The following is an 11,431-nucleotide window of genomic DNA, read 5'->3' as shown; positions in this document are numbered from 1 at the left end:
GCAGTCGACTGGGTGGACTAGGGGAAGTTTGCTGCGCTAATCAGTCATTAAACCAGCACGCTCTTAGTTCAGACACCAGTGCTCTAACAACTTGGCTATCAGCTTCCCCTAAGGTTACTATAATTGTACTCTAATAAAATGTGCCATTTGTGAGGGATAAACAAGTTACACAGAAGGCACTGATTTGACCAACTGTACTAAAAACAGCCAAAACTATATGCCCTCAACATTAGACTCAACCACCTATCTTGTAATATCATCAATAATATTACGGTAGCCACAAGGTGTCTTAAACTTTCCAAAGGAATTTGAAAAGTTACCTGGTATGATTGTCTCCAGACCTTGCCTAGAGCAGTAGTGAAACGATCCAACTCAAGTGGAGTATTGAAATAAAACACCCATTGCTCACTGCTAACTCCTTGCTCTTGGGACTCAAATTCCTGTTCACCATGATTTAAAAAAAATATCCTCTTAAACATTCGTAACTGTAAACATCTTTAAGCCTTTTGCCATATTCTAATAGTTTTAATCAAGAAAATTATCCTAAAAAAAAAAAAAAATCCCACATATATGCCAATGAAGAATATTCACAATTTTCACACATTTCTTCTATTGAAACTTATTATTCTCATCATTTTAATAACAAATTAATTTTTTTGTTTAGACAGGCTCACTTACCACTATGCAGTAAGTCTTGTAGTCAGCATCAAGTATCAGGGCCGTAACCTCTTCCACCTTAGCACTTGCGATGGTTCGGAAAAATCTGGTCTGCACATCCTCATGACACAGCAACAATTTTTGTGGTGTTACCACAGAAACACATGGTAAGCAGCTGAGTGTAGCATTGTCCTGCTGAATAAAGCAGATATCACGGGTAAGAACAAGGTAGGTAAAAGGAATACAGCATATTCGAAAACAAGGCTATAGGCAAGAAAAGAGTAGAGGGGAAAAAAAAGTCCTAGGAAAAGAGCACAACACAATTCTGTTGGATTAAGCAACAAAGAACTTATCACATCAAAAACAGCAACAGCAGAATGTTTGACGGAGGCTACCAGTACATGCCTTGACTTTATTAAAGCAAATACTGCAGTAATAAAGCAGTTTTCGATTACCAAGGACTAATCATAAAAAGTGCGGTTGTTTCACCCTGTTATGCTGGTATTTTGTTTGGGGAACCAAGCACGGTCTAAAAACAGTAAATTCATGAGAGGCAGAGGAAGAAAGCAAAGTTTATGTGGCTACCATAAAATGCGAAAATAGTTTAGCCCTTTAATTTCAACATGAAGATAATACTTTCTTTAACTTCAAGACAGAAAATAGAAACAATCCCGCTAATAGTAAGCCAAGCCTAGGTACAGAACTATTTAACCTGCAAGCCTTCAGATACCGCCAGACAAAGGGCTTGTCTCCAAGATGACGCATCTTCTTCTGAGCCAGCACTGAGATACCAGCTGCCTCCTTTAGCCAGTATGATCTCTATGCAGTAAGGGCGATCTGGCAAGGTCTCCAACCGACATCCAACACACTGCTCTCCCCCAAGGCATAAATACTGTTGGGGCTTGCTGTCTGTCTTGTTGTCAAAAATGCACAACATAAAGTCCCTGCAACACAAAGTCCGATGTTTGAAGCTCTAGTTTTCAAGCATGAGCAAATTTTTCTTGAAGATTGTGTAGATGGTTTTCTGTATGTTTAAGTGATACCTAATATTTATGATAACTAAGTGATAAGCATTAAGAATAGCTATATAACTATAACACTTTTCTTGAGCTTAATGCACATCTGGAGTCAAATTAGGTTATCTTGAGATGCTTGGGATTAACTCACACAAAATTCTGAGCTGAAGTAATGGAGTAAGCTTGTTGATGTATTAAAATCTTACCTCAGCACAACAAAAACTGTCTTCCATTTGTGCCCCTTAAAAGGGTCAAGAATACGTAGGAGAAGAGTACCTTCTCGTGTTACTGAAGTTGATCGAGTCTTACGGGCCTGAGCATCCTCCCAGAAAACAAGTGAGTAGTCTTCAAGATTATCATCCTGTGAAAGAATACAGAACACCCTTATTGAGAGAAATTCTTATTTTTAAAAGACCAAAGATATTATGATACTTGTTTTTCAATATCTTCACTTGAACATGTCTGTAGCAATGACACTTTTCATGGCTTCATCTTACAAAATGCCTGTTGTGTGCTCAGAGTTTAATCACAATCGGTACAAAATGATTAAGTGGAATTACTTGTCCCTTTTTTTTTACATTTTTACACAAAATACTTCTTTTTTTTTTAGTAGTTGCATCTTCATATGGTTCTATGCTTGGGCACAATATCACTTGATGGAACATGCCTACCGCATCAGACTCCAACACAAAAGCACCATCACCATCACATCACATCCACTTACCTCACAGTGACACTCATGAGAGATGTATTTCCTGAGAGCAATGGCGTCAGTGGGGTCATCACTAGCTGTACTGAAATGGCATGCTCGCATTGTTATGGGCAGGACATTTTTCACAGCTGCTTCCATGCAGTCCACCATTTCTCTACAAGCAAGTATTTTCAGTGTACCATTTATGAGCTGATCTAATAAAAAGCATATGTAAAACTAGTAGGAATCTCATTAATAAGACTTGCAATATTGTTTTCTTTACAAACAAAAACTAAATGAAAGTGATGATTACGTCTATGAAAAAAAAAAATTGACAACATGCAGTGCAAAATATCTGTCACATACCTAAACAATTCTCTTACATCTTGCAAGTGAGAGTAGCCAGGGATACCTCAAATCTCTCCAACACATGTCATCAATACCCTTAATGCTAACAACATTCCTCACTTATAAAAACTTGATAACAATTTTACACCATGAACAGCCCTTGCAATAGGAAAAATCTATACAGTCATTTACGTACACACTGTCAATATACTAGAAGCTATCATCACTAACGATTTTGATAAATATTGAATGTAACATAAGAACAAAGAATAATGCTTAGCTTACTGTGCTAAAATCTGATCTCCTGGTGTCAACCAGATTCTCTCTTTCTTTCTATTGGAACCTGTACTCTCAATGTGGAGCATTTGTTTATTCAGGCTCAACTGAGAACATAAACAAACAAACAAGAAATCACTATTGAATCATCACACTCAAATAAGCAAGTCTCAAGCAAAGGAAAAAAAGAAAAAAAACAGAAATATTTAAAAGACATTAAATCTCTATTAACTGACAGATGATGATGATGTCGATTTGTAATGCGCAGGTATCCATTCCAAAGAATGCTCATTGAGCAGAAATTTTGCAGATAGGCAAAAGATCACTGTTTATTGTCAGCCATGGTCGGCAGGTTGTCCATTCCATGTTAATTAAGAAATAAAGTGGACAAAAACAAAAAAGAACTCAAAAACTGCACAAAAAGAAAGGATATTATTTAATAATACTTATTGGTTAGTAATGTTACCTTAAATATATCATTATTACCTAAACGAAACATCATCAAAATATTCACATCCTGAAAAGTATTTTTAAATTGTTCAGTTACTTACACTAACAAAACTCAGGTCTTTGAGCTGTATGGCAAAATCTGCCACAAATTTACGGTCCTTTTTATAAAGCAAATAAAACATGTAGTTGGTTACAAGTACGTAGACTATCCTTATGTCTCCCTCTGTGTGGCCTTCTCTGGTCACAAACATCTGAAAAAACAGTGAATAAATAGCCCTTTTGATAAGAGTGGTTTTGTTATAACAATGCATCAAGGCTGAACTTAAACGCTCTCTATACACTTATACAGTGACTCCTTGCTGTTGCTACATGGCCATTTAAAGACTGTCTAGAAATATTCAAGCAGTGTTAATGTGTTCATTAACACCAGTAAATGCAGGTCGGTAAAGACAAGCTTTATAGATGTTTCATGAATTTTGCAACTTCCAAGTCCTGTTTACTCAATTTTACTTTTGCATGAGACTATCTCAAAAAATAAAATAAATTTTAAAATACCTATATTGATTGCACGTATTCTCACCTTGAAGAACTCCTCATCATCATGGCGAAATACATCTAGCATGATCTGCAGCTTAGTGTTGTTGTCTAACCTTTTAAAAGATACAATCTGCTGAATGCCAAAGCAAAGGTACTTAGCTGAAAAACTATAAAAGCCATGAAACAAAAAGTTCTCTGCATCACAAAGATCTTAATGTCGAGGGTTAAATAAAAGAAGCAGGTGCCTTGCTGAATGAAGAGTAAGGCAAAAATATTTAGAAAGCCTTGTTTGACAATATCCAAAGCTGCATGCATTATTCCTATATTAATAGTTTGAAGAGTCTAAGCTGAGTTTACGTCTTTTTTATTCAGGTTGCACATTACGTAATTTCTTTTAATTATCCCTCCAATCGTACAACAAGACATTAATGTCAACTTTCAAGACATATTTCTTCTGCTATCTCTCATAGCTCTAATTAACAAATTCTTTTCTCTCCATTTCTTTTCTATTTGCTTGTTTTAATTGGGCATGCTTTGTCTTAAACTGTTGTTCTTCAATGTTCATTTATTTTGCTATAGCCTTTGTCTACCATGCTTTATTCTTGAACACTTGCTTGCTTGGAGTTTTTATTGTGACCCATAAGTTTGTTTAAATCTACAATTTTTACCTGTAAAATTATTATTAATGTTATTATTATTACTATGCATGTATGTAAGAATGTATATTTACTTTTATATACTCTTCTTTGTGAAATGTTGCTCTAGATCAGTGGTTCTTAACCTTGTTTGAGGTACCGAACCCACAAGTTTCATATGCACATTCACCGAACCCTTCTTTAGTGTCATCACAAATTGTGGGTGTGTCTTGACCTCCGTTGTGGAGGCTCCGCCGAATTCCTGAGACTGACTCACCGAACCCCGGTTAAGAACCACTGCTCTAGATACTAAAAAAAATTATAGGTTTCCATTTAAATTGTCTGATTTAAAGGTCACTAGAACAAAGCCATTTACACTTAAAAAAATATTCTTTCTTTAAAATATTTTAACTTTTTTTAGTTGTAGCTGCTTATATTACAGCGTGTCTAGTAGTTAAAGTAATGGAGGTAGCGGCAAAACAGTTCTACCAGTCCCGATATTATCAGCCTAAGCCAAAAGCATGCAAATCTGTTTCTATAAATGACAGTTAAAGAAAAATAATAAAATATAATTTACAAAATATATTTAAACTTTAGCCAACCAATCTACAGAAGCAATCTTAGTTTTTTTAGTTACCCTCGGGAACATTTATCAAGCCATCATATTTGAGAACCAGTAAATTGAGTAAAATCAAACATAATCTTTTTATAAGAAGAAAAAGTGAGAATTTATACTTACTTCAATGCATATTCTTTTGTCCAAGTGATTCCACTTTTGTCTTCGGAACTACAGACACCGACAGATCTTTGGAAAGCATCCACTTCATTGATAAGGTGGTCCTCGTGACTGCCTGAAATGTAATCAACATAATCTTGCAGCTGACTGAAGGAATGAGTTCTTGGTGAAGAAACATGTGCTGGACTTGAATCACCATAGAAGTCTGCTTCTTGCTCTTCATCCTGCTCCGTATCAATTTCTGTCTTTAAAACCCCATTTTCCTTCACAAAAAGACCGTGTTCATAATCTTTCTTCTGAGCACAGTGTGCATCCCAATTATTACTGACAGTTTTGGGGTAGGAAGCTGACATGCTGGGAAGCTTTGAGTTGAAAGTACTGTTATTTTCCTCTGGGCCCTCTTCCACAGGTCTGCACAATTCAGCACATTTTGACTCCAGCTCCTTAACAGCAAATGCATGCTTGTGCTCAACATTTTGCAAAGGCTGAGTTTGCGACAGCCCCTGATCTTGCTGAAAAGATGGATTACAGTTTGTATCACAGGTATCTTTGTTCACTTGGGCAGATTCAGAAGTGTGTGATTTCTCTGAACATGTGACGAGCAATTTATCTGGGTTTAGTTGAGATGAAAGTTCAGAATCAAACACAAACTGCACTTTGTTCTGAATTCCAGACAAGCTTTTCTCTTTGCAAATGTCTGCACTGACTTTTGCAGCATCAACAGTTCCAGGAATAACATTATTCAGTATTTTTTCTTCTCGCTGCTCGGCAACATAGGGACCATCCTCATTATTATCGATTGTGTTTTTCACAGATAATGTGCCGGCACCATCAGTACCATCAGAAGGTCTCCTTGTGATAGTGGAGTAGGAATTCACAAGTACTTCAAGATCTGAAGACTGCTGTTTATTCTCTAATTCCAGTACATAAGAGTCTGACAATAAAACCAGATTCTCAGAGGTGTGGGGATTTTCAGATGCAAATACATCATCCCCAGCACCACTGCTTCCCATTTCACGTATACTGTTCTGTGATCCTGAAGCATTTGATCCTTGCAACTTTAATCCTTCGTTATTGTTCTTCTTGTCCACCTTCTTCTTCTTTCTGGCAACAGATGACTTCTTTCCTCCTCGGACACGAATGACCTCCAGGCCTCCTCCATCAGTCTCCTCTACATCCTTCACCAAGCTTTCCAGTCGGGTTAGTCTGTCAGGTTCTCCTCCTGATCCATGGCTAGAAATTGATATTGTGTCCGTTGGTGTTGTACTTCGTTGTTTGCTGCCCTGAAGACTGATGATGTCGCCTGGAAAACCTGAGTCAGCTGAGATGGAGCTGATGCGGTTAAATGACTGTCGTAGTGCCCCAGCATCTAGACTGCTAAGACTGGATGTGTCACTGTCAGTAAGAGCTTTCACAGATTCAGGTGTGGAGGCAGCGGTCTGGAACCAAATGATGTCATAAAACAAATGGTATCATTCAAGATAACTTGTGTTCATTTAGCTTCAGGTAGCATTCAAAGTCAACACCCACACACCTCTCTACAGCTTCCCCAGAGAATAAAATTATCTCTAAAACAATCTTTATGTAATGGCATATTATTGTAATTCCTATTATTGTCAATAGTAATTCTTATAAATCAGAAAAACTAAGGCATTTTATGACACAACAAATTATATCAACAAAACCACTAAAGTTTTTTGTACAGACCAGAATCAGGATATAGATATTTTTTATTATATTTGTACATGTTCATCAGTCATGAAACCACCATGGTCCTTACAGCAGACCATGTTAGCTAGCACCACTCTTAAACTGCAGAAAGAGCACTATTCTCTGTGTGCATGTGTATTGTTGTGTGCATGCATAAGTGGGAAAAGTGTTCACATGCCTAACAGGCTGTTGCATGGTGTCTTCATGTTTTTGTTTAACAATGTAAAGAGCAATGACCATATTCATAAAACTGCACTATATAGATGTACTGAATTTTTTTTTTAATATACTGTATTATTCTCCGTACTCACTTCACTGTTATGCCGTGAAGAGAAGCTGCTAACACTATGATGAGAAATATGGTCAGAGTCCTCTTCTTCAAGCTCAGAAGCTGTTCGAGTGCGTGGTGGGTATGCACTAAGGTCTAAGTATGGCAAATCCTGTCATATGACAGGTAATTTATTCAAAGCAATATTTGCATACATATTACTGAAAAAGTAGACAAACTTTAGACAAGCTTTACCTGTCAGTTTCTTATAATACAAACACACATACATATATATAAAACACATAAAAACACAAGAACTACTGCATCTAACTTACACCAAAAACCTTTTAAACTGGTAACAATGCTGTAGTATTATAATTTGTGGACTGCATGTACTTTTTTGTGTATTTTTGGTCAAATTTCTTTCCTGGATCTAATAAGTTTCCAACCCAAGAACATTTTTCAATCACTTGCATAAGTTAGCACTTGTTTATTTCCCCGTTTTGCACCAGCTCAACAAGGCTCTCCAACTACATCTTCTTTAAACAAAATTTCTGAAGGATTGAAAAAATGTTTTGTCTGAGAGAACAGTTTTACCAATACACTGCTTTGCAATATCTAAATTAATAAACTGTCATCTGCATTCTGCAAACACCGGTTTTTCTTTTTCTGCTAAGCACATATGACAACGCTTGTCTCTTACACATAAATTGAAATAACTTGCTCAAACTCAGCAACATGAAATAGTCTGGCACACTTGCAAACACTTAAGCTGTTTCGGCTTCAGTCATGATCTGATAGATAACTATATGGCAATGTCTCTTCGTTGTTGACAACACATATTGCTTTCTCATGTAATTTGATTCTCAATCAATGAATGACTCAAATGACCTGGCCAGAATAAATTTACTTACACACTCTAGCTTGAAGACTACACATTCAAGTCCTGATGTCAAGGTTAACAGGACACTCATTTGCTGTAACACAGTAATGATCCTTAGACAATGGACAACTACCTTTAAGTAAAAAAAATAATAATTCTTCATCACCCCTCATGTTAAAAAAAAAAAGTCACTTAAATTCTTAAAATGTTTAATTCTCTTGTACCATGAACAGTGTTAACAACCTCCTCCCTCACTCTCCATACATCTTGTACAAATTAATTTAGGCACTTTTGGAACATGCAACAATTATTGTGTATACCTCAGAAAAACACAAGCTTTAAAAAAAGGTGAACATTTCCAACTAACCTGTTGATCCAAAAGAAGAGCTTCCTTTACGTAATACTTTTTTAGACGCCTGGCATCACCCGATATGTTGCGAATATAACTCTCCAGAAGGCACTCATTCAGAGCCATGAATATCCAGGCACGACCTGTTAAATTCATTATATCGCCTCATTTCTAATGGGAAAATTTGTATGTAGCGATCAAAAATGAAAGCAACTACAGACTTCCAAAAACAAAAAAAATAATTTCAGCAAATAAACAATAGCAACTCAAAAACCTTAACCTAGGTTGGCATAAAACTTGCTTTTCTGAAAATATCTTTCAGAAAATTTTTGATAGTCGAGTAAAAAAAATCCCTATTGGAACTTGGCAATTTCAGAATATTTTGACTGCAACCTTACTCTGGGAATCGCATGACATCATTTAAATACATTCTATGATCAGTCTTTATTAGACAAGGAGCTAAATTTTTTCAGAATTTTAAATTTAAGGAAAAGGTGCAATGAACTGACACTTTATCCTAGAATCACAATTTAACAAGAAAAACTTACCAGCAAAAGAACAAAAATAAATCTTAAAAAAAAAATTACCTCTGCCAAGATCTGTTGTTATGTTACTAAAATTCTGTATTTCCTTCACAGCATCTTTTCGTGTAAATTCTGTAATAACTTTCCAGTAGCCATTTGTAACATGGCGAAGTCTGAAAGATAAAATATATCAACAGAGAACAATTTACTAAATTAAAACCTACGTCATAAAAATAAAAATGAAAGTGTCAACTTAGTAAAATTTTAAGACTAAAAAAATGAATGACTTAATATTTCTTTTCATATAACCCAGCCGGCAGGGTAGTTGCACTACTTACCCACTGGGGCCCACTACTAACCCCCTAGCTTTGCAGGCTGGGAAGTATTTTAATAAACGGCTATTTAAAATCACACATTGATTTATGCAATGTGTATTAAATACTGCATACATAATGCATACTCTTAATAAACAGAATTCAAATTACATATAAAAGAGATATTGCATTTTCTGTATCATGTGGTCTAAATTAATTTGACATTGCAGTGATGCATCAAAATCAATGACAGAGCCACTTATTTCTTTCATATTCTAAACTGTTTATCAGCGACCCTATAACTGCAGATAATTAATGGATGGAATAGTTATATGCTGCTTCAGGTAAGGATAAGACATACTAAATAATAACATAAATAATAACTTAGTGATAGGAGAACTGCTGCCAAAGCAAACAAGTGTTCTTTAAATCTATGGGAGTAATTTTTGCATAAAGTCTACATATTCTGAATAGTTATTAAAATTTATTATATAACTAATCATCTCCACCTAGTGAACACAAAATATAGCTTTTCAGTAAGTTCTCTTTATTCTAATTTTTGCAAACAATTACTGTTTAAGGATTTACCCATGAAGAAAGACATGGTCAAGGTTCTCGCAAAGCTTGTGGCACTCTCTATCATTGTTTCTCAGAACCAAGGTGCTGTCTTCAGGTTGTGCTCGATTCCGATAAAATACTGCTTCTTGAATCTGTTTAAAACAAAATACACCAAAATACACAAAATTTAACAATTTTTTTCTATCCTCAGAATCTATACAGCCCTACTTAAATTACTCACTGCAACTTTGCCTACATACACACACAAAGACTTGTGAAAGTTTATGCATTATGCACAAAGAAATTGAGTGGTGCTCTTTTAAACAATGTTATGTTATTTGGAAGGAATATGAAAAGGTTTCGCAAATGTCAACTGATGTCATGCGCTATTTATTAAGTATGTATAAATCTATTAATCTTACTAATTATAAACCACATTAGTTTATTCCTTGTTGCTCATTTGAGGAGCATAGGGCTGCATTAACCACATTACACCTAGAAAATGTGGACAGCTGATTCCAAAATATTAAAAACTTTAATCTTCAAGTACTGTCATTCTTCACACTGTTGTTGTATGTTAAACTATGAGTTTGTAGTCTGAATTTGCCTATACAAAGGAAAATGTGCACTGTAAATTTAACTGTTAATAAACTATTTAACTATTTAACATAGCAAAGAAAATATGTAATATCTAAAAGAATAACTTTACATAATATCTAAAAGTTCGCTTAAAATAAAAACTGATAAAAACAGCTAGAAACATAAATAGTTTAATAAGTTTCATTTTGATGTTTGACATACATGCTTTATCTCTGCTGCTACTGTATTGGTTTTTTTTTAAGTTTAGTTACATGCGAATGCATGGTATAGATCTTGAATTATGGAATTATAGCTACATATGAAATACACTTTTTTCCCATTGAAGTAACTTTAAATCTGTCATTTTTTGTTCAGATAATGTCTTACTATCATTTTATGATTTTATTTATTCCTTAACTACAGTTAATAATTATGTTATTACACTTAAATGATTCACACTTCCCCCTCTTATTTCTTTCCATGAACTCTAGTTATTAGTGCCTTATGTACTTTAATCCTTATGGCTTTAATCTCGTTTATTTCATAGATCATTTTATTCAGTTCAAAAAGTCTATGCATTCAAGCGATAAACAGCTTTCTGTTCAAGGAAAACAACAGCCAGAGACCCCCAAGCTCCAGTCAAAAGATTTACAAGCAGACGAACACCGTATCATGTGATATTCTGACAAAGTATTTTGCACCAAGTAGGATGATTAAGCATGACACTTGACAAAAATACGGCATATACTTACTCCTTTAATGGCTTTAGCAATATTTGCTATTATTTTGTCTTTAAACCGCATTCTGTCAGTAGAATATGCCATTCCTGTCAGCATCATTGGCTGCCAGAACGTTCACAAGCTGCATTACTTTCCGACAGCATATGATTTCAGACTTAGA

At 35.2% G+C, this 11,431-nt stretch overlaps 1 protein-coding gene across 2 annotated transcripts in view; it reads right to left on the bottom strand.

Annotated features, from left to right (window-relative positions):
- LOC112556263 (pleckstrin homology domain-containing family M member 2-like) overlaps positions 1–11,431 on the bottom strand; it is a 17,815-nt gene extending 6,384 nt beyond the window's left edge. Inside the window, exons 1-15 of one of the 2 annotated variants that reach the window (XM_025225100.1) lie at positions 11,284–11,431; positions 9,983–10,104; positions 9,144–9,253; positions 8,575–8,699; positions 8,239–8,301; positions 7,368–7,496; positions 5,350–6,785; positions 4,019–4,088; positions 3,540–3,689; positions 2,998–3,095; positions 2,398–2,539; positions 1,880–2,034; positions 1,370–1,601; positions 679–852; positions 321–440 (exon numbers count right to left, since the gene is read on the bottom strand). In XM_025225100.1, coding sequence (XP_025080885.1) covers positions 321–440; positions 679–852; positions 1,370–1,601; positions 1,880–2,034; positions 2,398–2,539; positions 2,998–3,095; positions 3,540–3,689; positions 4,019–4,088; positions 5,350–6,785; positions 7,368–7,496; positions 8,239–8,301; positions 8,575–8,699; positions 9,144–9,253; positions 9,983–10,104; positions 11,284–11,370 — 3,213 coding nt within the window. In that variant the 5' untranslated portion in view covers positions 11,371–11,431. The remainder of the gene's footprint in view (positions 1–320; positions 441–678; positions 853–1,369; positions 1,602–1,879; positions 2,035–2,397; positions 2,540–2,997; positions 3,096–3,539; positions 3,690–4,018; positions 4,089–5,349; positions 6,786–7,367; positions 7,497–8,238; positions 8,302–8,574; positions 8,700–9,143; positions 9,254–9,982; positions 10,105–11,283) is intronic. The other variant, XM_025225101.1, reaches the window with a different exon arrangement.

Source organism: Pomacea canaliculata, linkage group LG2 (genome assembly GCF_003073045.1).
Source record: "Pomacea canaliculata isolate SZHN2017 linkage group LG2, ASM307304v1, whole genome shotgun sequence".
Lineage (NCBI taxonomy): Eukaryota > Metazoa > Mollusca > Gastropoda > Architaenioglossa > Ampullariidae > Pomacea > Pomacea canaliculata.
The sequence above is the reverse complement of the archived record's forward strand: the minus strand, read 5'-3'. Positions and strand labels throughout refer to the sequence as shown.